The sequence below is a fragment of the Bufo bufo genome, chromosome 2 (genome assembly GCF_905171765.1).
Source record: "Bufo bufo chromosome 2, aBufBuf1.1, whole genome shotgun sequence".
Classification (NCBI taxonomy): Eukaryota; Metazoa; Chordata; class Amphibia; order Anura; family Bufonidae; genus Bufo; species Bufo bufo.
In genome coordinates, this window is record NC_053390.1 from 57,260,437 (window position 1) to 57,284,935 (window position 24,499).

Sequence of the window (24,499 nt, forward strand, 5' to 3'; positions counted from 1 at the left end):
AAATGGGCTACGCAAGGATACAGAGTCAATAAATAGTTTTTATCAAAATCAAGATAAAAAAAGTCTACTGAAAAAAAAAAAAATTATATATATATATATATATATATATATATATATATATATATATATATATATATATATATATATATATATATATATATATATACACACACACAACTACTGATTAATCTGTCTTCAGTTGATGAGTTTGGGACATATAATGATATTTTATCTACTCAACTTCAGACCTTTCGCACTGAGATGGAGGAAGGTAAACGCCTTAAATGGAACCGGGACTGTGACGACTACAAAAAAGGAAATATTTATTCCTGGCAATCCAGTGACAAAAATGTCCATACAAACAAGGATGCATGGAAAAAGAAATATAAAACCACACAAGATGCATTTTCTGTTGACCATGCTTTTTTAGGGGCAAGAGAGATGGAACTGTCCGGAGACAACGCATCCGGCGTGGAGGCCGTAGACACAGGAGATACCAGAAAACAACGCAACAACAAACCCCGACCCCCGGGCCGAAACATGCCGCCCAGGAAGAAATAACGGTTGTTAATCTTTCTTCTAAAAATCTGACTGATGCTCAAGTGAGTGTGCTGAGTAAGGGGCTTTCATTTTGCCCTCGAGCCAATGCAGATTGGTTCGAACTTTATTATGATTTGTGTACTTTTTTTCGTGCCATCAAGTTGAAAATTTGGTTTCATGGTAGGGAGCGGATCGAGCATGCCAAGATGAGTGAACTCTCTCTTGGCATGCTCGATCTCTCACCTAAAAGTGGTTTTAATCCAGTCATACATGAGCCTGCAGTTGAGGCATATATGGCTGCTGTTAAATCTGATATTCAGAATTTGAAAGCTGCATGTTCTTTTCAACCCTTTGGTCATCCCAATGTGACAACAGAGGAGATGGTAGCTCTCAAAGAACTAAAGCTCGACCACGAACTCACCATTAAGGCCGCTGATAAGGGCGGTGCGGTGGTCGTACTTGACACCCATAAGTATATTGCCGAAATTATGCGGCAATTGGGTGATAGAACCATCTATAGACACATTGACTTTGACCCAAGATTTAAAATTGCAGGGTTGATTGACAGTGTATTGACGGAGGCCCTGCATGCGGGGGTCATCGACGAGGGGCTTGTGGATTTTCTTACGGTGGCACATCCTGTCACTCCGGTGCTCTATGTGTTGCCCAAGATCCACAAGTCCCTCGTCGATCCACCTGGCCGCCCCATTGTTTCGGGCTCCGACTCAATATTCAGTCATGTAGCCATTTTCCTTGATAAGGTTCTGTGCAGCTTTGCATGTGGAGGCAGTTCATACATTCGCGATACCAGCGACTTTTTGCTCAAACTGCAGGAGATTGATCTGGTTGATGTATCTGAGGTGACATTAGCATCGTTTGATGTGACCTCACTCTACACATCAATAGATCACCAAAAAGGCTTGATAGCGGTCTCTTCCATGCTGGATGGATCCACATTCACAGATGGTGCTCAGCATTTCATATTATCTTTGCTGGAAATTGTGCTCAAACAAAATTACTTCTTATTTCAGGACTCATATTATGTACAAGAACAGGGCGTGGCGATGGGGTCCAATGTGGCCCCAACTTACGCGAATATTTTTATGCGTCGGTTTGAGGAAGATGTCGTCTATGGAAGCCACCACTTCCAATATATCAGGGCGTGGTGGCGTTACATAGACGACATCTTCCTCATCTGGACGGGGGATTTGCCAAAACTTTTTGATTTCCATGGCTACCTAAATGGGGTTGATGAGGCATTGCAGTTCACTCTGGTGCATTCTCCTGTTGAAATGCAGTTTCTCGACACTCGCGTGATCCTGTCGGCGGGCAAAATACAGACAGAATTGTCTGTGAAACCTACCGACAGGAACACGCTATTGACTTACACTAGTAATCATCCTAGATACATGGTAAAATCTCTTCCATACTCTCAGTTTCTGAGAGTTAAACGCATAGTCTCTGACCCCACTACATCTAACAGTACGCTTGATACAGTACTGCATAAATTTGAGCAACGAGGTTATCCAACCAAATTGCTGTATGAGAAAAAGAAAATGGTTGGTCAACTCAATAGGGACGACATCCTCAAAAGGAAAGTGCAACAAGTGAAAACTAGTAGGATCCCTTTTATCTCCACCCACTGTGAACAGAGCGTCGATATTAACAACATTATTCGACGTCACTGGAACATACTGGGTGGTTGTCTCAATACCATTAAGGAATTCCATTCTCCCCCTATTATGTCCTATCGTAGATCTAAGAGTCTTAAGGACCAATTGGTTAGGGCAGATGTAGGAACCTCAAAAATGACAAGACAGCGGACATTGACTAGTGCCAGTGTCGGCTGTTTTCCGTGTTTGTCCTGCGTAAATTGCAAATATATCATCAAGGGTAGGTCCTTTGTACACCCACAAACTGGAGTCTCATATCAGATAAGGCATTATCTGACTTGTGACTCCAATCACGTTATATACGTGATTGTTTGTCCGTGTAATTTGCTATACGTTGGAGAAACAACAACTGACTTCAAGACACGATTTAACAACCATCGACTTAGTGTCAGGAAGAAACGACTGGATTTACCAGTCTCTAAACACTTTGCCAAGCATAAACACACTGAGAAAGATCTGAAGTGTTATATTATTGACCATATACCAATGCCAAGGAGGGGTGGCAACAGAATTGGCCTCCTAAAAAAGAGAGAGCTTAAATGGATTTATACACTTAATTCCCTGCAACCATGTGGTCTTAATGTGGACTACAGGGTTGGAGTGGGTTAACTACGTGGTTTGCCCTCACTCTTAGTATTTTAAATGTCGACTGTCCTGCTGCAAAATATGTGACTTGTGTACACAAAAAACATATTCCTGTTTATTCCGCGAGTTCTCCTTTGGTCAAAAACATGGTTTTTGATTTATATTTTTAATGAAAAATATTTTTCTCTCCCCCCCTTTTTTTCTTTCTTATTCCTTTAGATAATTCTTCACTGGATTCGGGATAAGGAGAAGTGGCGTAACATTCATGTGGGCTGTGCGATCGTGTTGTCTGGACGCGTCTGCTCATGCACTTTGTGGTCCTTAGACTTGTGTATTTCCTCAAATAACTGTTTCTGCATTGTTTATTTTTATTCCGCTACAAGTATGGCGGGGTGTTAGGAGGAGAACCCTCAGAGTGTGGTGGTGAGGGGTGTACTTTGACTGTTGTGGCGGCGCAACCCCGCATTTACATGCGGATGCGCTGCCACTTTATAGTCATGGCGGGGTGTTCCACTTTAATTGTAGGTGTGACCCTCCCTTATGTCCACTTAGCCACTGTGACACTCTGGCATTTTGATATGTCATTGTCACCCCGAGCCTGCAATGTATCGGTAACACTAGTTGCTTTCAGCAACATTATAATCTAGTGGGTATTTTTTCCCCTATCCAAAATGGCCGTTCCAGCGTTACAGCTCAAGAGCGCATGCGCCATGTGACGTGGTTAAGGTTAGATGGAAGCACAGTTTATGCGTCATAGGTGCATGCGCAGTGGCGATTCAGGTACGCCGGATCGCACATGTCAACATGGATGACAGCCGCCCTCCCTCCTGCGTCTATCATGTGTATCACCTGTACCAGTAAGCACCTTGCACTTTATGAAATTATTCACAGCTGGCACTTATTACATGATTTATGTAATATAAATGTATTGTGTTATTTATATGCACTGAACTACTTTATAACTGTATGTATCACGGTCTAATGTTTTCACATTGTTGGTTTTATTGCTTCATATTTGTATAATGTATTATGTATTTAGATTTTTTATTAATTATGTTCACTTGATTTGTAATTGGCTTTGATTGGCTGTACACACTATATATATTCAGAGTTTTTATGTGTACACTCTGCTTGAGGAAGGCTCCTGTGTAAGAGCCGAAACGTCGCTACAGCCTTATGGGTAAATAAAGTTTGTTTTATTTTTATCCAGTGGAGTGCTGCCCTTTTTCATTATATATATATATATATATATATATATATATATATATATATATATATATATATATATATATATATATATATATATATACATATACACACACATACACATATACATATACCTATATACACACACACACACACACACACACACACACACGTGATACGTGCACATAGCAGAGCACACAGCCGTCATGTCTCCTCACCATAATGTTGCCCATGGGGCCGGTTTCTCCCTCCCCGTAGGTAGAGATGATGACGTTGACGTTCTCCACTATCCTCTGGAAGGTCAGGAATAACTCCTCAGGTTCCAGCTGAAGCTCCAACAGCGCTCGGTCCATTTTGTTCATCATGAGAACTGGTTTGATCCGTTCAGCAATTGCTTGTCGCAGAACTGTCTCCGTCTGGACGCAGACACCTGAAACCGAAGGTACGTAAAAGTCAAACACCTGAGACCAACTCAGCTTCCACAAGTCTTGTAATGAGAACTTCCAGTTTTAGAAAACTTTTGATGTGGCACAACTTTTGGCTCTGCTGATCCCTGGAAAGATGGGGCTGAAAGTATATGGTTCACTAGACCACCACCTGTGCCTCCAAAAGAGAGAACGGTGCTCAGCCGAATGCTTCTGCTGGGGTCCCAGTATTCAGATCCTGGTGCTGGTTTGAAAACTGCAGAATATTTTTCATGGTACAACCCCTTTAAGAATTTCTGAAACTCGAAGTGAAACTTTTGCCAAGTTACTAATGGTGGGGGGGGGCACCACTAGTAACTCGGCAAAAGTTTCACTTTGAGTTTCAGAAATTCTTAAAGGGATTGTCCCATGAAAAATATTCTGCAGTTTTCAAACCAGCACCTGGATCTGAATACTTATGTAATTGCATGCAATTAAAATGTATTTTGACTACTGAGTTATTCAGTAAAGTGTAGATGTCTAGCGCCACCTGCTGCTTGTTCTATTTCTTATTTCTAGGTCCACCTCAATGAGGTGGTTGCACATGCTCAGTTCTATCCTTCAACTGCCACCAGCTGCAGTAGAAAGTTCATACCTACTTAACTGCATGAGCTGTGATAGGGAGACAGCTGCAGCGGAAAGGACACACCCCCGTGAGCTGGGCACGCCTCCAGGCTGTCAGCTTGATAGAAATCTAGCAGAGCAATGAATGGGGAGGCATCTGGATCCATGTGAGGTACAGGGCTGGTTCTAGCTTTGTTAGAAAGAGATTGTCATGTTCTAACATCATGCGACAACAACTTTAATCACTAGGCAACCCTATACTAAGGGCGGTGGCATAGCTTCCTTCAAGGATGTCCTGATGGCCGCTGTCTTAAAGTACATTACATACAATTGTTCCATCACATTTGTGAGGCTGTCATCTTTCCTGGCCTAATATTTCTCAGAGTTGAGGGTTCGCTACAATTGCGTCCAGGTCATGGGATCTGCTATGGAAAACTAAGGTTTATGACTAACTTGGGTTCACAAAGATCTGTGGAGGCCATGCTGTGAAAAAACAATATCAGCTAGTGGTGCTCAAATTATTTTCATCGACTTCAATTCACTTCTGAAGTCTGTGCGTTGTCCATAACCCATCTGTCCAGCCAAGCAGAGGCTGCTACTCTGTCACTGTCCCATGCTTTACACTGCAGCTCTGATTATGCAGGGTATGAGCACAAGCTCAGCAGGACTTGACTGTAGCTGGTTTTCCATTACAAGGGCAAAATGATTAGAAGCAATAAAGATCAGATCATTTCCACACAGACCGAGCCAACCAAGTAGAGCACAAAATCTCCTTAAGGCTGGGTTCACACGAGCGTGTCCGGATTAGTTCCGGATGCGTCCCGGTGTGTTGCGGCAAACCCGCGCGAGTAGGAATGCAATTGCAGTCAGTTTTGACTGCGATTGCGTTCCGATGTTCAGTTTTTATCGTGCGTGTGCAATGTGTTTTGCACGCGCATGATAAAAAAACCGACTGTGGTACCCAGACCCGAACTTCTTCACAGAAGTTCAGGTTTGGGTTCGGTGTTGTGTAGATGTTATTATTTTCCCTTATAACATGGTTATAAGGGAAAATAATAGCATTCTGAAAACAGAATGCTTAGTAGGTGATCAATTGAGGGTTAAAAAAAATTAAAAAAATTAACTCACCTTCTCCGTTTGTTCGCGTAAGTCCCGGTCTCTTCTTTACTTCTCAAAAGATGAACTATGGGCTAAAGGACCTTTCATGACGTAAGATCACATGCTCCAATCACATGGTCCATCACCGCGGTGATGGACCATGTGATTGGAGCATGTGATCTTACGTCATCAAAGGTCCTTTAGCCCATAGTTCATCTTTTTAAAGAACTAAAGAACGGGAGAACTACGCGAACAAGAGGACAAGGTGAGTTAATTTTTTTTATTTTTTAACCCTCAATTGACCTTCTACTAAGCATTCTGTATTCAGAATGCTATTATTTTCCCTTATAACCATGTTATAAGGGAAAATAATACAGTGTATAGACAGTCACCTAGCAACCGTGCGTGAAAATCGCACCGCATCCGCACTTGCTTGCGGATGCATGCGATTTTCACGCAACCCCATTCACTTCTATGGGGCCTGCGTTGCGTGAAAAACGCAGAATATAGAGCATGCTGCGATTTTCACGCAATGCATAAGTGATGCGTGAAAATCATCGCTCATCTGAACAGCCCCATTGAAATGAATGGGTCCAGATTCAGTGCGGGTGCAATGCGTTCACCTACCGCATTGCACCCGCGCGGAAATCTCGCCCGTGTGAACGCAGCCTAAGGGTCTATTCACGTGTCCGTAGAATGGGTCCGCATCCGTTCAGTGCGGACCCATTCATTCTCTATGGGGACGGAATGGATGTGAAGAGCACACTATGTGCCCCGATCTTCCGGTCCGCGGCTACGGAAAAAAAATAGAACATGTCCTATTCTTGTTCGCAATTGCGGAAAAGAATAGGCAGTTCTACGGGGGTGCCGGCCGGGTGTATTGCGGATCCTCAGTGGTGGATGCTTTTTAATGGCTAACTGTAAAGATGAAGACAAAATTGCAAGATTTTCAGACCCTTTAGGCCTCTTCCTCAGGCATCTTTTAAGACAGTACCTGAAGAGTCACATATTTATACATCAAAGTTGTTAGAGAGGTGTGAATTGCATTCTATATTTTGTATCTCTAGGACTAACTAGTTAACTTTTCTGAAGCTGTTACAAACTATTTCTTTCTTTGTCTCAAGGAGCCTCCCCTCCTCCCTTTGTTCAGTCAACGTAGAGGGGGGGAGGGGGGGGGGGGGGTCACGCAGCTGGGCTGACTTCTCCTCTGGTTACAGATGTATAGACTGTGAAAGAATGCTTAAGCCAATCACTTAACTAGATAATACACATATATATTCAGTGCCGATAGAAAAGCATCTCCTTGATGACGTATGAAGACCGCCATTACAACATGGCGCGGACCCATAGAGGTTCATATTAATCCACACTCCAACGCTTATGAGCTAGTGCATACTGCGCAGAAGCCAAGTGTTATCTCATCTCCTTTTCCTCCTTAAGCCAATGAAGTCATGGCGTGAGCCCCAGGAAGGAGCGCGTGCCTGAAGGTGGATATTAACCCCTTGGGGCTACCTTGATTTGGAGCACCGGGGGAGAACTTGGAGGTCCAGCTTTAACAAAGTACATAGGAATAATCAGGTAGAGGAGACCGGTGATGGAAAGCAGATCAATATGGGTGGAGGAGGGAACAAACTGTTGGAGCAGTGAATTGCTGCAGGAAAGGTTTATTCTCCTCTAATAGATATCCAGGCCATGAATGCGATGAACCCAAGAGGTCTGAACCCTGAAACCCATTCATGGACTGGATATCTATTAGAGGAGAATAAAACCTTCACACGGCTCATCTACAACTGCCCCATACTGATCGGCTTTATATCCCTTGTCTCACCTACCGCATTATTCCCATGTACTGTAGTGTATAAATATGGGGAATCTTTAGATACGGTGTTAAAGGAAGCCTGAGGAAGGTCACAAAAGCCTGCAATGGTGTCATCATCTTTTCAGTATCAACCACTGAGGAGTCTTAATGAGGGAGATTTATCAAAACGGGTGTAAAGGAAAACTGGCTTAGTTGCTCATAGAAACCAATCATTTTCCTAGAAAAATGAAAGGTGGGATCTGATTGGTTGCTATGGGCAACTAAACCAGTTTTTCTTTACACCCGTTTTGATAAGTCTACCCCATATTTGGAATCTTCTATTTACTGGCTGACACAGTACAAATATATATATATTTATTTTTTTTTAGAATTTTTTTTCACTTTACCTGATACACAGTCGACAACTACAAGTGCCCCGTCTGTAACACGGAGGGCGGCCGTCACTTCTGATGAAAAGTCTACATGCCCGGGGGAGTCAATCAAGTTTATAAGGAAACCAGAGCCATCCTTGCATTGCTTGATAAAAGCCAAGTCGTTGTCATAGAGCTCGTAGTACAGGGAAATCGCCCTGCAGAGCAAACACACAGATGATGAGAGGGTTGTCCGTGGGCTCAGGACAGGTCATCAGTATTTGATCGGTGGGGGTCCGACACGCGGGACCTCCGCCCATCATCTGTTTGAGAAGGCAGCTGTGCTCCTGTGAGGCCGCAGCCTTCTCAAACAGCTGATTGGATCCTGGGTTTTGGACCCCCACCGATCAGACACCGCTGATCTGTCCGGAAGATGGGTCATCAGTACCAAAATCTCACAAAACCCCTTTAAAAAGCCCATAAAAAAAAAAGGTAATTTATTTTACATGCAACCATAAGTTAACCTGCACCCCATCTCTGAAGCAGGAAGCCCCCGGCATTGGCGATATCAACACAGGAGCCTGGAATCCTATGCATCCACAGGACGCAATATGGCAGCAGTCACATGACCGAGTCACACAACAGCTGCCATCTTGCTTCCTATAGACTAATCGGATTCCAGGCTCCTGTTTCAACACCATAGATGCTGAAGCAGCCGAGGGGCCTCCAACTTCAGAGCTGGGGTAAAGTACATGTTAGCTCATGCTGGAAAGTAAAAAAACTAGATTTTTGTACTTACCGTAAAATCTGTTTCTCTTCCGTTCATTGGGGGACACAGGCTTTGGCCATGGGTATAGCTGTTCCTGCTAGGAGGCGGACACCAAGCACACAAAGTGTGAGCTCCTCCCTTATAAAACTTGGAAAAAGTATGCAAAGACAACCGAGTAGCCGCCTTGCACACCTGGAGGGCCGAAGCCCCGTAATGCAGCGCCCAAGAGGCCCCCACTGCCCGAGATGAATGAGCAGTCACCCGGAAGGGCGGAGCCCGGTCCTTAACGTGGTACGCTTCCACAATAGCCAAACAAATCTAGCGGGAAATGGAAGCCGGGGCCTCAATTAACAATGGCCCCGGCTGCCCCAGGACAGACGCTCCGACCATGAAGTGGCGCTCAGGAGGAAACTCCGCCCCCTTCTCTCCCGGGTGCATTTAGCAGGGCGCCGCCGCCATGGAAACAGACGCCCCCAGTAGTAGACGCCAAATGAAGCCGGGGCCTCAATTAACAATGGCCCTGGCTGCCCTGTGGAAGCAGCGATATCCTCAACACAGAGGAGGGTAACTCCGCCACCTCCTCTCCCCCAAGGAAGATGCCGCCGAACCAAGGAAGCTGCAGGAGGACGCGGCGGGGCGTGCGGCCACACAACAGGAACAGCCCCTTGAGCCCTGCACCAGGTGCCATTTAACATTTAAAGGCTCAGGGTGCTTGGTACAGGGCGACCACATGGGGACCATCACACGTGGGGAGGAGGGGCACTATGGGCGGTCTCCAAACTTTATACTCACCTGTCCGACGTCTTCTGCCCCCCTGGCTCCAGCCGGATCACCACCTTCGGTGTGCAGCCCCTTGGCGAGGGACGCTACACCGGAAACAGAGAGGATTTGCGGTGGGTGGCCGTGGTGATGCGAATGCTGGCGGGAGACAGAGGTCTTTACAGGAAGCTCTGGTCCTCCTTTTCTTCCGGAGCACGGGAAGGAGCAGGGGGTTTGGGTGACCAGCAGACCTGCAACGCAGGGAGGTCTGCCTCCTACAGACACTAAGCTAAAACTGATTTAGCTTGGTCCCTGTAGGAAAGGTATAGCTGAAGAGGGAGGCGCTCACACTTTGTGTGCTTAGTGTCCGCCTCCTAGCGGCAACAGCTATACCCATGGTCAAAGCCTGTGTCCCCCAATGAGACGGATGAGAAAAACATTACAGTTTATGGACATTTTAAATACTGGAGGTATAGATTGGTCAACTGCCAAGTCGGGCTGCTCGACCAATCAGGCTCTGTGCGGGCGTCACATGGCTCCTTAGGCAGGCTGTTTAAACAGGCATCTGCTGGCCACAGGTGCCTGTGATTGGTGTTCTAAGCCTCACTAGAATAGCTGTGTGTTTGCCACTCTGGATCACTGACTTTTTCCTGATTCTCTAATGCTGTCAGAGGCAAAAATCTGTAATTACAGCCTGTCCGGGTTTCACCTCTTCGTCTCGCTACTCTTTTCCCATATGGTTTAGGCCTCTGCACTTCACTAAGAAGGGACAGCCATCCAGTTGGGGTCCATCACTGAGGATGGATAGTGCAAGTGGTAGGGACAGCGGTGCGGGTGGAGCTCAGGGCTGCACAGTTCTCTACCGTGAGACCCGGGCTTTACACCCACGCCACCATAAATGTACAATGCAGGTTTAAAGCCCCTGCTCTTGCTAGATTACAGGTCAGGTCCCAAGACCACGAGAAGTAGTCAGAATCAGCTATAAATGACGGATCCACACATGGATTTAATTTCATGTCAAATGAACACCACCACAGATTTTCTATTAGAAATCAAATACACACCAAAATCCATGAGATTTCTGCTGTGCGCTCACACCGTAGGCCTCTTTCACATGAGCGTGATGGATTGGCTCTGGATGCGTTCAGCGAAACTCGCACCATTTTGCAAGCAAGTTTAGTCAGATTTGTTTGCAATTGCGTTCAGTTTTTTTCCGCGCGGGTGCAATGCGTTTTAATCTCTTTTTCACGGTCATGATAAAAAACTGAAGGTTTACAAACAACATCTCTTAGTAACCATCAGTGAAAAACGCCTCGCATCCGCACTTGCTTGCGGATGCAATGCTTTTTTTTACTGAAGCCCCATTCACTTCTGTGGGGCCAGGGCTGCGTGAAAAGCGCAGAATATAGAACATGCTGTGTTTTTCACGCAACGCAGAACTGATGCGTTAAAAACAACGCTCATGTACACAGACCTATTGAAATAAATGGGTCAGGATTCAGTGCGGGTGCTATGCGTTCACGTCACGCATTGCAACCGAGCGGAAAACTTGCTCATGTGAAAGAGACCTTATATGCAGATTTGGAGCTCAAAAAACCCTACACACAGCTTTACATATACATTAATATTTTTTACATAACACCCCTGTCCTACTACTACTGTCCCTGGTACAACATGCATGACCAGGATGGGCACCGCGGTGAATGATAACCCGGTTGTCTTGATATCAGACACATGAGCCTCTGGTTGTGAAGTTGTTCCGTAAATTAAAGCAGAGGCTAAATATACCCGCTGCTCATTGCCTTGGACTCTGTTCCCAGCGCTGCCGAGAGGAGCGACAAAAATAAAGTCACAAGAGCGAAATGTATCCCTGTCGGGGGGGGTGGGGGCCTCATCCTGACTCAGCAGCTCTGCCACATGCACATGGACCCGGGAGAAAGAAGCCTCTATCTACGAGAAGCAGAATACGTGTATGGGCATGGTCAACTGATGAGATGTCTCCTGGGGACCTCATTCTACAATACAATAAGGATCAGTGGTCACGTGCCGTTCCTGCACACGTCACCCCTGAGACCACGGATTTGCTGGCAGCACTGACATACATGTAAATGGCATGTCACACAGGGATGGGAGCCATGATGCTGGAACTGGAAGGCTCTGACCAGGTCTTTTTTTCTTTTTAGGACCATATCTGGTCAACCCTAACCTTTTTGGGGTCTCCTACAACCCTTTAAAGGGGGTTTCCAATTTATTTTTATTTTTTTAAATGATGACCTATCCTTTGGAGAGGTCATCAGTATCTGAAACCTGGAGGTCCGACAACCAGAACCCCTGCTGATCAGCTGTTTGAAAAGGCTGAAGTGTTGACAGGTTTGCCATGGACTTCTCACAGCTCAGTCTAGGCCAGTGACGTCACATTTATGGGTCATGTGGCCTAGGTGCAGCTCAGTCCCATTTAAGTTAATGAGGCTGAGGTGCGAAACCAAGAACAGAGGAGGCAGCTGCTCTCACCGGTGGGCACCACGGCTTCCTCAAACAGCTGATCGGCGGGGGTCCCTGCCCCTATGAGTTCAGACACCGCTCTCTCTCGGAGATATTCAGAAACTGAGGGGCGCATCATTCAGCTGAGCTCTTCTGACCCTTCCTTTTGCACACATCAGACTACCCGGGATTTGTTTGTAGTCTGTAACCATGGAGACACACAGGAGACAAAACCAAGTAACAGTGTTGCAGCACATTATTGCAGGGCTCAGCTGCCGTGTCCTGGAGTACTTACGTGGACTTGATGGTGATGCAGCGTTCCTGTTCGTCTTTGCGCGTGTCTGTGAATCGCGTTTCTCCGGCTCTGGAAGAAGCGATGATTCCGGCTTTACACACCAAAGAATCAGTAAGGGTGGATTTGCCATGGTCAACATGAGCAATGACAGACATGTTCCTGATGTTGGACTTTTTGTCCATGATCGCTCGGATCTGGTCTACTGTGAAGTTCACCTACCATGGAAACAGAAAAGAAGGAAATAAGCTCCGTAAACACTCTGCGAAAAAATATAAGCTAGCGCCCCCTGCAATCCAGGAGATCAGTATAGCAATATGGAGGACAGGGGTCACTGACATGGGATGCTCCTCTTGGGGAGCAGTAAAGGGATTCATCACTATTGAATACTAATCTATGTTTAGGCAGAGGACGCCAATGGGACCTCCCAACATTCACAGCAGGACCCTCTATCAGAAGACCATCTATCTATGAACATATGACCGGATTAGAAAAACATGGATGTCAAAAGTGAATGGAACTGAGCTGCGATACCACAACCTGTGGCACTGGTTTTGGAAGACAGCAGCCACGTATTTGTAATCTCGAACAGCCACTGTAAAGGGGTCAAGATGGGAGATGAAATTATCTGTAAGAGAGGAATCATGGGAATTGTAGCCCTTCACTTTATAAGCTAGCCCTGGCGGCATCAAAACTAAGGTGCGGCACAGAACTGAGCATGACAATGAAAAATAATAACTTCTGAGCTATTGTGCCATCCGAAATCCCCTGGTAAACAGATACAGATAATTTGCCATATTTTTTGGAACCTTAGAAAGCCCCTTTAATGACAACCTGCCAGCACAGAACTTCCTGGTGCTACTAGTCACATGGTATATCACATGATCCGTGTATTCCTGTCAGCAGCTCAGAATAGGTCATCAATATCAGATCGTCGGGGCTCCAAAACCCAGCACCCTCGCCAATCAGCTATACGAGGAGATGGCGCGCGCAGTAAGCACGTGCCTTCTCCCTTCCTGTCCGCTTCTACTGTCTTTTGCGAAGACCATAAGACAGCAGTAGTTGACTGGAAGAGACGGCACATGCATACTGCGCGCACCGTCTCCTTGTATACAGGGCCGGTTTTAGACAAAATGTGGCCCTGGGCAAAATCAAAAGTGGGGGCCCAAATCTTGTAATAATGTACTAACAACACAGTTACATTCTGTCGATTCCGGCCCTCCCTCACAGATTTACACCCCATAAAGCTCCTCACACAGTTCTTCACCCTCATGGTCCCACAATACGCCACATGCCCCCTCCCCTCACACAATGAGTTCCCCTCACTCACAGCATCTGAGAGTATTAAAAAACGGAAGCGTGGGATTCCTCTTCAGGCGCACCCCAGCGGAGATTTGGGAAAGCACCTTGTTCTATAAATAAGCCACAGCCTGTACTAGGCTTCCAGGCTCATTGTTAGTATATCCCAGTTCATGCCACTAGATGGCAGCACTGAACTGTGGCATAGGGATTTCTATAGAGACTAATGGAGAAATATTTTAAAAAAATAAAAAAAATCACCCCCATTCCCCAAAATAAAAAAAACAACATTAAGGGCATCGCCGCATGCGAAAACGCCCATACTATTAAAATAATAAAAAAAAGTTAGCCCATATGGTGAATGGCGTAACAGAAAAAAAGGTTTTTGCCTTTATTGTAGATGGTTGTGAGTTCGAATCCCCACAGAAACATTTAAAAAATAGAGTCTAAATTAGACTTCTATACACAGGGTGTCCCCAAGCATAGTGACCCCTTTCATGTTCATAACACTGACTTCATATATGGAGTCAGAGCAGGGACTCCTAAGCTGGGAAATTCCCCACTCTGGAGTCCGGACTGAAGCAGGGGACCCCTTAGAGCAGTGTTCCTCCACTCCAGTCCTCAGGGCCCACCTACCGATTATGATTTGAGAATATCCCACAGAATGAATACCTGTGGTAAGTCCTATATCACCTGCTGAATACTGAGGAAATCCTGAAAACACGACCGACAGGTGGGCCCCGAGTTGAAGAACCCTGCCTTAGAGGATTGGGGCCCTGGGCAATTGCCCAGTTTTGGTCACATTTTACACCAATCAAAATGACACACACAGTTAAAGGGGACGCGTCCCCTCTCCTGACAGGTCTGTTGCATTCCTCATGTAAAAATTCTAGAACATCTATTCCTATGGCTCTTTGTTGTGTTGTTCCTCTATTATTCCTGCTAGAAGTTAATAAATGATTTGTCAGCAGTATGTACTGTAATAAAGGTGCAGCTGGATGTTACCAGTTGGGGGGGGGGGGGGGGGGTCCCTGCACAGTCTTGACACTGGCAACACTGATAGGACAATGTCAGACTGTGCAGGGACACCCCCCCCCCTCCGCCAACAGGGGACACCCATCTGGATCTTTAATGCAAACTATTGGCAATTCATTCATAACTTCTAGAAGGTATAGGGGAGGAACGGCACAACATACAGTCATAAGATCAGATACTACACAATTATTTCATGGTGAATGCGAGTATACAAAAAAATATATAAATACCGCACCCAGATAGAAATGTCGGATTACTGCAAAACTCAGCATGCAGTTATGTCTCAGGCAGATATGTAGATGATTACAGGTGAGGTCTGACTAGATGCTGGGTCTGGCCACAAGAGGGCGAAAAAGTGCTTCCACCGCAGCTCTATAAAAAGGCTCTCAGAGGCTGCTTTTGGGTAGTGTACGTCCTGGTGAGAGATCATTTGACTGCTAGACAGGCTTCTACGACATTTTGCCCAGATGACAGACAGAGGGGGCGAGTCACCGGACTGCGGGCAGCAGGATGGTTGTTCTGACTAATCGCTCGCCATCTAGGCCGCTCTCACCTCGCTGTTAGGTGGTGTTGGAAGCAGTGGTTATGTGAGGGCACGCACATGGTGATCAGGCTCTGGATGGCCCAGACAGACACCAGTAGAGAGGATCATCTGATCCACTGACCAGGATGAGCAGCTCCCACAGTTTTGTTGTCCACCATCCAGACACAGTTGGTCCCTTCATTACACCCCCTCCCCACCCCCACCTCTGCCCGGCCGGACTATTTCCCGGCGCTTAGAAGGAAATTTGCTCCATTAGCATACAGTAAAATAGACAGACAGACATTCGGTGGAGGCGCCATCACTGGGTCTCCCACTTCAGTTACTAACCAGAGTGGTGCAACCCAATGGTCCACAGTGGTGGAAACTGCCTCCGCCAGTACGGTGACCATCTGACAGACGGGTCAGTGGCAGAACAGAAAGGAGCAGTGCCCCCTCCATAGAGAACTGACAGCAGCATAGTTTTCTCATCACAGTGCCAGGTGAAAACGCTGCATCCGGGTACAGACGGCAGCACTGTGCCCCCCCCCCAACACAGCTCACACTGCAGCTGTACCCCTTCTCCAGTGTCAGAGCACTGCACCCCTCCATTCCAGGGTGAGGAGAGAGAAGAGGGCCCCCCCCCCCCCCTCCGGGGTCAGCCCCGCGCACCCCACCACTCCCCTCCGGGGTCAGCCCCGCGCACCCCACCACTCCCCTACGGGGTCAGCCCCGCGCCCCCCCCCACCCCTCCCCTACGGGGTCAGCCCCGCGCCCCCCCAACCCCTCCCCTACGGGGTCAGCCCCGCGCCACCCTCTCCTTCGGGGTCAGCCCCGCGCACCCCACCCCTACGGGGTCAGCCCCGCGCACCCCTCCCCTCCGGGGTCAGCCCCGCGCACCCCTCTCCTCCGGGGTCAGCCCCGCGCACCCCTCCCCTCCGGGGTCAGCCCCGCGCACCCCTCCCCTCCGGGGTCAGCCCCGCGCACCCCTCCCCTCCGGGGTCAGCCCCGCGCACCCCTCTCCTCCGGGGTCAGCCCCGCGCACCCCTCTCCTCCGGGGTCAGCCCCGCGCACCCCACCCCTCTCCTCCGGGGAGCTAGACAGACATGACAGGTGATGCTAATATAAAATGGCCGCATCCCAGTCAGTGGAGCAGAGGGAGCCTCGTCCCCTGCACCTCTCTGACATCTGGGGCCTCATCTTTTGGCTGTGCAGCCTCTCCGCCGACACTCACCATGGTGACGGATGCCTCCGAATCCCCGGGCACAGAAAAGCAAGGAGCCGCCTCACAGCTGGAGGACTTGAGGAGAAGGAGGAGAAGGCGGGGCGATGACGTAACTGACAGGCTGCGACGGGGTGGCTGCTGGGAATAAGGGGCGGGGAGTCTCTGTAACCATGGCGACATGACGCAGCTGCAGTGAGGACCCCTCTCCTGCCGCAGTCAGTGCGGTGATGTCCGCATCCTCAGCGGAGGTGTGTGCTGCATGTGCTCCGTCCATTTCTAGATGGTCCCTAAAACACCGGCGACTGTTAAAACCGCATCATAAAAACATCAGCCTATATTTACATGGAATCCTGGATTTTTCTAGGATTCCACTTTTAAAATCCGCACAGAATTGCATGCAATCCACCGGCCCTTGATATCAGTCGGAAACCGCATGGTTGTTTACACAGCACGTTTTTTTTTTCCTGCTCCTGGGTATAAAACCAGCGGCGTTCAGTTCAGTTTCGACCTTGATTCTACTATCTGTGGGCACTATGGGGGCATTCTACTATGCGGAGCACTATGGGGCATTCTACTATGTGTGGGCACTATGGGGGCATTCTACTATGTGTGGGCACTATGGGGGCATTCTACTATGTGTGGGCACTATGGGGGCATTCTACTATGTGTGGGCACTATGGGGGCATTCTACTATCTGTGGGCACTATGGGGGCATTCTACTATGCGGAGCACTATGGGGCATTCTACTATGTGTGGGCACTATGGGGGCATTCTACTATGCGGAGCACTATGGGGGCATTCTACTATGTGTGGGCACTATGGGTGCTTTCTACTATGTGTGGGCACTATGGGGGAATTCTACTATGCGGAGCACTATGGGGCATTCTACTATGTGTGGGCACTATGGGGGCATTCTACTATGTGTGGGCACTATGGGGGCATTCTACTATGTGTGGGCACTATGGGGGCATTCTACTATGTGTGGGCACTATGGGGGCATTTTACTATGTGTGGGCACTATGGGGGCATTCTACTATGTGTGGGCACTATGGTGGCATTCTACTATGTGTGGGCACTATGGGGGCATTCTACTATGTGTGGGCACTATGGGGGCATTCTACTATGCAGAGCACTATGGGGCCATTCTACTATGTGTGGGCACTATGGGGGCATTCTACTATGTGTGGGCACAATGGGGGCATTCTACTATGCAGAGCACTATGGGGCCATTCTACTATGTGTGGGCACTATGGGGGCATTCTACTATGCGGAGCACTATGGGGGCATTCTACTATGTGAGGGCACTATGGGGGCTTTCTACTATGCGGGGGCATTCTACTGTGTGGGGGCACTATGGGGGAATTCTACTATGCGGAGCACTATGGGGGCATTCTACTATGTGTGGGCCCTATGGGGGCATTCTACTATGTGTGGGCACTATGGGTGCATTCTACTATGTGTGGGCACTATGGTGGCATTCTACTATGTGTGGGCACTATGGGGGCATTCTACTATGCGGAGCACTATGGGGGCATTCTACTATGTGTGGGCACTATGGGGGCATTCTACTATGCAGAGCACTATAGGGCCATTCTGCTATGTGTGGGCACTATGGGGGCATTCTACTATGTGTGGGCACTATGGGGGCATTCTACTATGCAGAGCACTATGGGGCCATTCTATGTGTGGGCACTATGGGGGCATTCTACTATGCGGAGCACTATGGGGGCATTCTACTATGTGAGGGCACTATGGGGGCTTTCTACTATGCGGGGGCATTCTACTGTGTGGGGGCACTATGGGGGCATTCTACTATGTGGGGGCACTATGGGGGCATTCTACTATGTGTGGGCACTATGGAGGCATTCTACTATGTGTGGGCACTATGGGGGCATTCTACTATGTGTGGGCACTATGGGAGCATTCTACTATGCAGAGCACTATGGGGCCATTCTACTATGTGTGGGCACTATGGGGGCATTCTACTATGCGGAGCACTGTGGGGGCATTCTACTATGTGAGGGCACTATGGGGGCTTTCTACTATGCGGGGGCATTCTACTGTGTGGGGGCACTATGGGGGCATTCTACTATGTGGGGGCACTATGGGGGCATTATACTATGTGTGGGCACCATGGAGGCATTCTACTATGTGTGGGCACTATGGGGGCATTCTACTATGTGTGGGCACTATGGGGGCATTCTACTATGCAGAGCACTATGGGGCCATTCTACTATGTGTGGGCACTATGGGGGCATTCTACTATGCGGAGCACTATGGGGGCATTCTACTATGTGAGGGCACTATGGGGGCTTTCTACTATGCGGGGGCATTCTACTGTGTGGGGGCACTATGGGGGCATTCTACTATGTGGGGGCACTATGGGGGAAATCTACTATGTGTGGGCACTATGGGGGCATTCTACTATGTGTGGGCACTATGGGGGCATTCTACTATGTGTGGGCACTATGGGGGCATTCTACTATGCAGAGCACTATGGGGCCATTCTATGTGTGGGCACTATGGGGGCATTCTACTATGCGGAGCTCTATGGGGGCATTCTACTATGTGAGGGCACTATGGGGGCTTTCTACTATGCGGGGGCATTCTACTGTGTGGGGGCACTATGGGGGCATTCTACTAAGTGGGGGCACTATGGGGGCATTCTACTATGTGTGGGCACTATGGGGGCATTCTACTATGTGTGTGCACTATGGGGGCATTCTACTATGTGTGGGCACTATGGGAGCATTCTACTATGCAGAGCACTATGGGGCCATTCTACTATGTGTGGGCACTATGGGGGCATTCTACTATGCGGAGCACTATGGGGGCATTCTACTATGTGAGGGCACTATGGGGGCTTTCTACTATTCGGGGGCATTCTATTGTGTGGGGGCACTATGGGGGCATTCTACTATGTGGGGGCACTATGAGGGCATTCTACTATGTGTGGGCACTATGGAGGCATTCTACTATGTGTGGGCACTATGGGGGCATTCTACTATGTGTGGGCACTATGGGGGCATTCTACTATGTGTGGGCACTATGGGGGCATTCTACTATGCGGAGCACTATGGGGGCATTCTACTATGTGAGGGCACTATGGGGGCTTTCTACTATGCGGGGGCATTCTACTGTGTGGGGGCACTATGGAGGCATTCTACTATGTGGGGGCACTATGGGGGAATTCTACTATGTGTGGGCACTATGGAGGCATTCTACTATGTGTGGGCACTATGGGGGCATTCTACTATGCAGAGCACTATGGGGCATTCTACTATGTGGGGGCACTATTGGGGCATTCTACAGGGTGGGCCATTTATATGAATACACCTTAATAAAATGGGAATGGTTGGTGATATTAACTTCCTGTTTGTGGCACATTAGTATATGTGAGGGGGGAAACTTTTCAAGATGGGTGGTGACCATGGCGGCCATTTTGAAGTCGGACATTTTGAATCCAACTTTTGTTTTTTCAATAGGAAGAGGGTCATGTGACACATCAAACTTATTGGGAATTTCACAAGAAAAACAATGGTGTGCTTGGTTTTAACGTAACTTTTTTCTTTCATGAGCTATTTACAAGTTTCTCTTTGTTTACAGCCATTGACATGTCGCCGAGGTTAACACGTGAGGAGCGGATAGAAATTGTGTTGATATCTGGTGAACGCAGTAACCGGGTCATTGCAGCAGATTTCAATGCAAGACACCCTACGAGACCACCCATCTCCCATGCTACAGTTAGCAAACTGCTTGCTAAGTTTCGTGAAACTGGTTCAGTGTTGGATTTGCCAAAATGTGGACGCATGAAATGTGACTCTAATGAAGAAACATCAGTGGCTGTCCTAGCTTCATTCAGCAAGAGCCCACAGCGTAGCACTCGCCGCATGTCACTGGAGAGTGGCCTTAGTCGAACATCCCGTCGGCGGATATTAGCTATTCACAAATGGCACCCTTACAAACTCCAGCTACTGCAGCATCTCAACGAGGATGACCCAGATCGGCGCACTGAATTTGCAGAATGGGTAAAACAAAAATTGGAACAGGACCCTCAGTTTACGCAGAAGATTTTGTTCAGTGATGAGGCAAACTTTTATGTGAATGGTGAAGTTAACAAACAAAACCACCGCTATTGGTCTGACACTAACCCACATTGGATAGATCCCTCCAAGACTGTGGGAACAAAAGAATTGATGGTATGGTGTGGTATATGGGGTACAAAGATAGTGGGGCCATTCTTCATCAATGGAAACCTCAAGGCCACTGGATATGCGAAATTGCTACATGATGATGTGTTTCCCTCTTTATGCACTGAAGCTGGCACGTTCCCTGAGTTTTTCCAGCAAGATGGTGCACCACCACATTATGGGTGTCAGGTCCGAGCATTCCTAGATGAACAGTTTCCTGGAAAGTGGATTTGTCGTCGAATGGCCCCCAAGGTCTCCCGATCTGACCCCCTTAGACTTTTATCTTTGGGGTCATCTGAAGGCAATTGTCTATGCTGTGAAGATACGAGATGTGCAGCACCTGAAACTACGGATACTGGAAGCCTGTGCTAGCATTTCTCCTGCGGTGTTGCTATCAGTGTGTGAAGAGGGGGAGAAGAGGGTTGCATTGACAATCCAACACAATGGGCAGCACATTGAACACATTTTATAAGTGGTTAGAAACTTGTAAATAACTCATGAAAGAATAAAGTTACGTTAAAACCAAGCACACCATTGTTTTTCTTGTGAAATTCCTAATAAGTTTGATGTGTCACATGACCCTCTTCCTATTGAAAAAACAAAAGTTGGATTCAAAATGGCCGCCATGGTCACCACCCATCTTGAAAGGTTTCCCCCCTCACATCACAGGAAGTTAATATCACCAACCATTCCCATTTTATTAAGGTGTATCCATATAAATGGCCCACCCTGTACTATGTGGAGCACTATGGGGGCATTCTACTATGCGGGGGCACTATGGGGGCATTCTACTGTGTGTGGGCACTATGGGGGCATTCTACTATGGGAGGGCACTATGGGGCTTTCTACTATGCGGGGGCACTATGGGGGCATTCTACTGTGTGGGGGCACTATGGGGGCATTCTACTATGTAGGGGCACTATGGGGGAATTCTACTATGTGGGGGCACTATGGAGGCATTCTACTATGTAGGGGCATTATGGGGGCATTCTACTATGTAGGGGCACTATGGGGACATTCTACTATGTAGGGGTACTATGGGGGCTTTCTACTATGCAGGGGCACTATGGGCATTCTACTATGCGAGGGCACTATGGGGGCTTTCTACTATGTGTGGGGCACTATGGGGGCATTCTACTATGTAGGGGCACTATGGGGGAATTCTACTATGTGGGGGCACTATGGGGGCATTCTACTATGTAGGGGCATTATGGGGGCATTCTACTATGTAGGGGCACTATGGGGACATTCTACTATGTAGGGGTACTATGGGGGCTTTCTACTATGCAGGGGCACTATGTGGGCATTCTACTATGCGAGGGCACTATGGGGGCTTTCTACTATGCGGGGGCACTATAGGGGCATTCTACTGTGTGGGGGCACTATGGGGGCATTCTACTATGTTAGGGCACTATGGGGGAATTCTACTGTGTGGGGGCAGACTTACTGGAAGGAGATTCATCACCCTACCTAAGCCGCTCCCAAGGCATTGCACTGATCCAGCCAGAATCCTACTCCATACTGATGAGGGGCAAGGAACAGCTGCTGGATAGGTCATCAGTATCTGTTCTCTGTGGGTCCGACACCCGGGACCCCCGCCGATCAGCTATTTGAGAAGGCACCGGTGCTCGCAGTAGCGCTGCAGCCTTCTCGTAGCTTTGCCTAGGGCTGTGACTACACGTTTATCAGTCACATGGCCTAGGTACAGCTCAGCCCCATTGAAGTGAACGATTCTGAGTTGCAATACTAAGCACAGCCACTATACAATGGATGGCGCTGTGCTCTGTCAGCTGATCACCAGGGATCCTAATTGTTGAACCCCCACGATCAATTAAAAAATGCTGAAAACCACTTTAGGTCTCATGCACACGACAGTTGTTTTTCTCGGCCTCCGTTCCGTTTTTTTTTGCGGATAGGGACCCATTCATTTCAATGGGTCAGCAAAAAAATGCTGATAGTTCATCCGTTTGTGTTCCGCGTCCGTTGTCCGTGTTTCCCTTCAGCAAACAAAATAGTGCATGTCCTACTTTTTTCACATTTGCGGAAAAAGGATAGGCATTTATTACAAGGCATCTGTGGAAAAAAATGGATCGTGTGCATGAGGCCTTAAAAGAATATTAAAACACAAGAAAAACTCTAAAATGTGACATTGCTGTCATCGTACTGATTTCCCAAATTAAGGTAACAGGTCAGTTTTACACTGGAAACACTGTAAAAAAGAAACCCATACATAACTATGGCGGAATTGTGTTTTTCTTCCAATTCTACCCCATTTAGATTTTTTTCCCCCCAGTTTCCTTCCACATCATATGCAATATTAACTGGTGCCATTAGAAAGTACAACTTTTCCTGCAAAAAAGAAAAAAAAAGCCCTCATACGGCTATGTGAATGAAAAAATACAACATTATGGCTCCGGGAAGGCAAGTAGTAAAAAAACAACAAACATAATGTAAATTGCGGCGTCGGGAAGGGGTTAAGGCGGTTTTGTATGTTGACGTCCCACCTGGGCGAGTGTCCCTCCAGGCTGCTCCTTCATGTGCAGTTCAGTAATAGTTCAGTCATGCATCCCTTAATAAGGGCTCATGCACACAAACGTTTTTTTTTGCGTTCCGTATACAGACCGTATTTTGATTCCGTATACGGAACCATTCATTTCAATAGGTCCGCAAAAGATGCGGACAGCACTCTGTGTGCTGTCCGCATCCGTTGCTCCGTTCCGTGGCCCCACAAAAATTATGAGACTTGTCCTATTCTGGTCCGCAAAATGGACAAGAATAGGACATCTCTATAATGGGCCTCCTGTTCCGTTCCGCGAATTGCGGAAGGCACACGGACGGCATCCGTTTTTTTGCGGATCGCATAAAGAACGGCACGGTCGTGTGCATGAGCCCTAAGATTGTAACCATCAAGTGTAATGTACAAAGACTGCATAAAGTTGAATTTGTGAATTTGATGTGCCTTCCCCTGCCACTATTATTACACTGTCCAAACTGTCTGCCCTCAACCTACATTGTGACCCAAGAAGCCATTGTTGGGCTTGGAAATAAATGGGGTCACAACGTGCCAAAATAGGAGCTGTGGGGTCGGTCAACTTAACAGGGATCCAGAGATGGAGAAGTATTGATGCTGTAAGGCACAGAAAGTCCAGAGTGCACATCCTGTTCCAGACTGTAAAAACAATGTATAGCTCACAACTGCAACAATGAATGGCTCTTAAAGCAATACCAGTAGGCAGGAGCAGACTGGGAACTTAAAGTGACCCTGGAAAAAACTTAAATTTGGCCTCATGTTGTTGGAAGGTCCAAATTGACAGAAGGCCGGACAACACAAGTAGGCAGGGACAACACAAGCAGGCAGGGACAACACAAGCAGGCAGGGACAACATAAGCAGGCAGGGACAACACAAGCAGGCAGGGACAACACAAGCAGGCAGGGACAACACAAGCAGGCAGGGACAACACAAGCAGGCAAGGACAACACAAGCAGGCAGGGACAACACAAGTAGGCAGGGACAACACAAGCAGGCAGGGACAACACAAGCAGGCAGGGACAACACAAGCAGGCAGGGACAACACAAGTAGGCAGGGACAACACAAGCAGGCAGGGACAACACAAGTAGGCAGGGACAA

General features: G+C 47.7%; 1 protein-coding gene across 1 annotated transcript in view; it reads right to left on the reverse strand.

Annotated features, from left to right (window-relative positions):
* Positions 1-16,885, reverse strand: part of LOC120992278 (elongation factor 2-like) — a 31,862-nt gene extending 14,977 nt beyond the window's left edge. Inside the window, exons 1-4 of the mRNA XM_040421147.1 lie at positions 16,689-16,885; positions 12,604-12,818; positions 8,336-8,517; positions 4,223-4,434 (exon numbers count right to left, since the gene is read on the reverse strand). Coding sequence (XP_040277081.1) covers positions 4,223-4,434; positions 8,336-8,517; positions 12,604-12,818; positions 16,689-16,859 — 780 coding nt within the window. The 5' untranslated portion in view covers positions 16,860-16,885. The remainder of the gene's footprint in view (positions 1-4,222; positions 4,435-8,335; positions 8,518-12,603; positions 12,819-16,688) is intronic.
* Between the last annotated feature and the right edge of the window lie 7,614 nt (positions 16,886-24,499).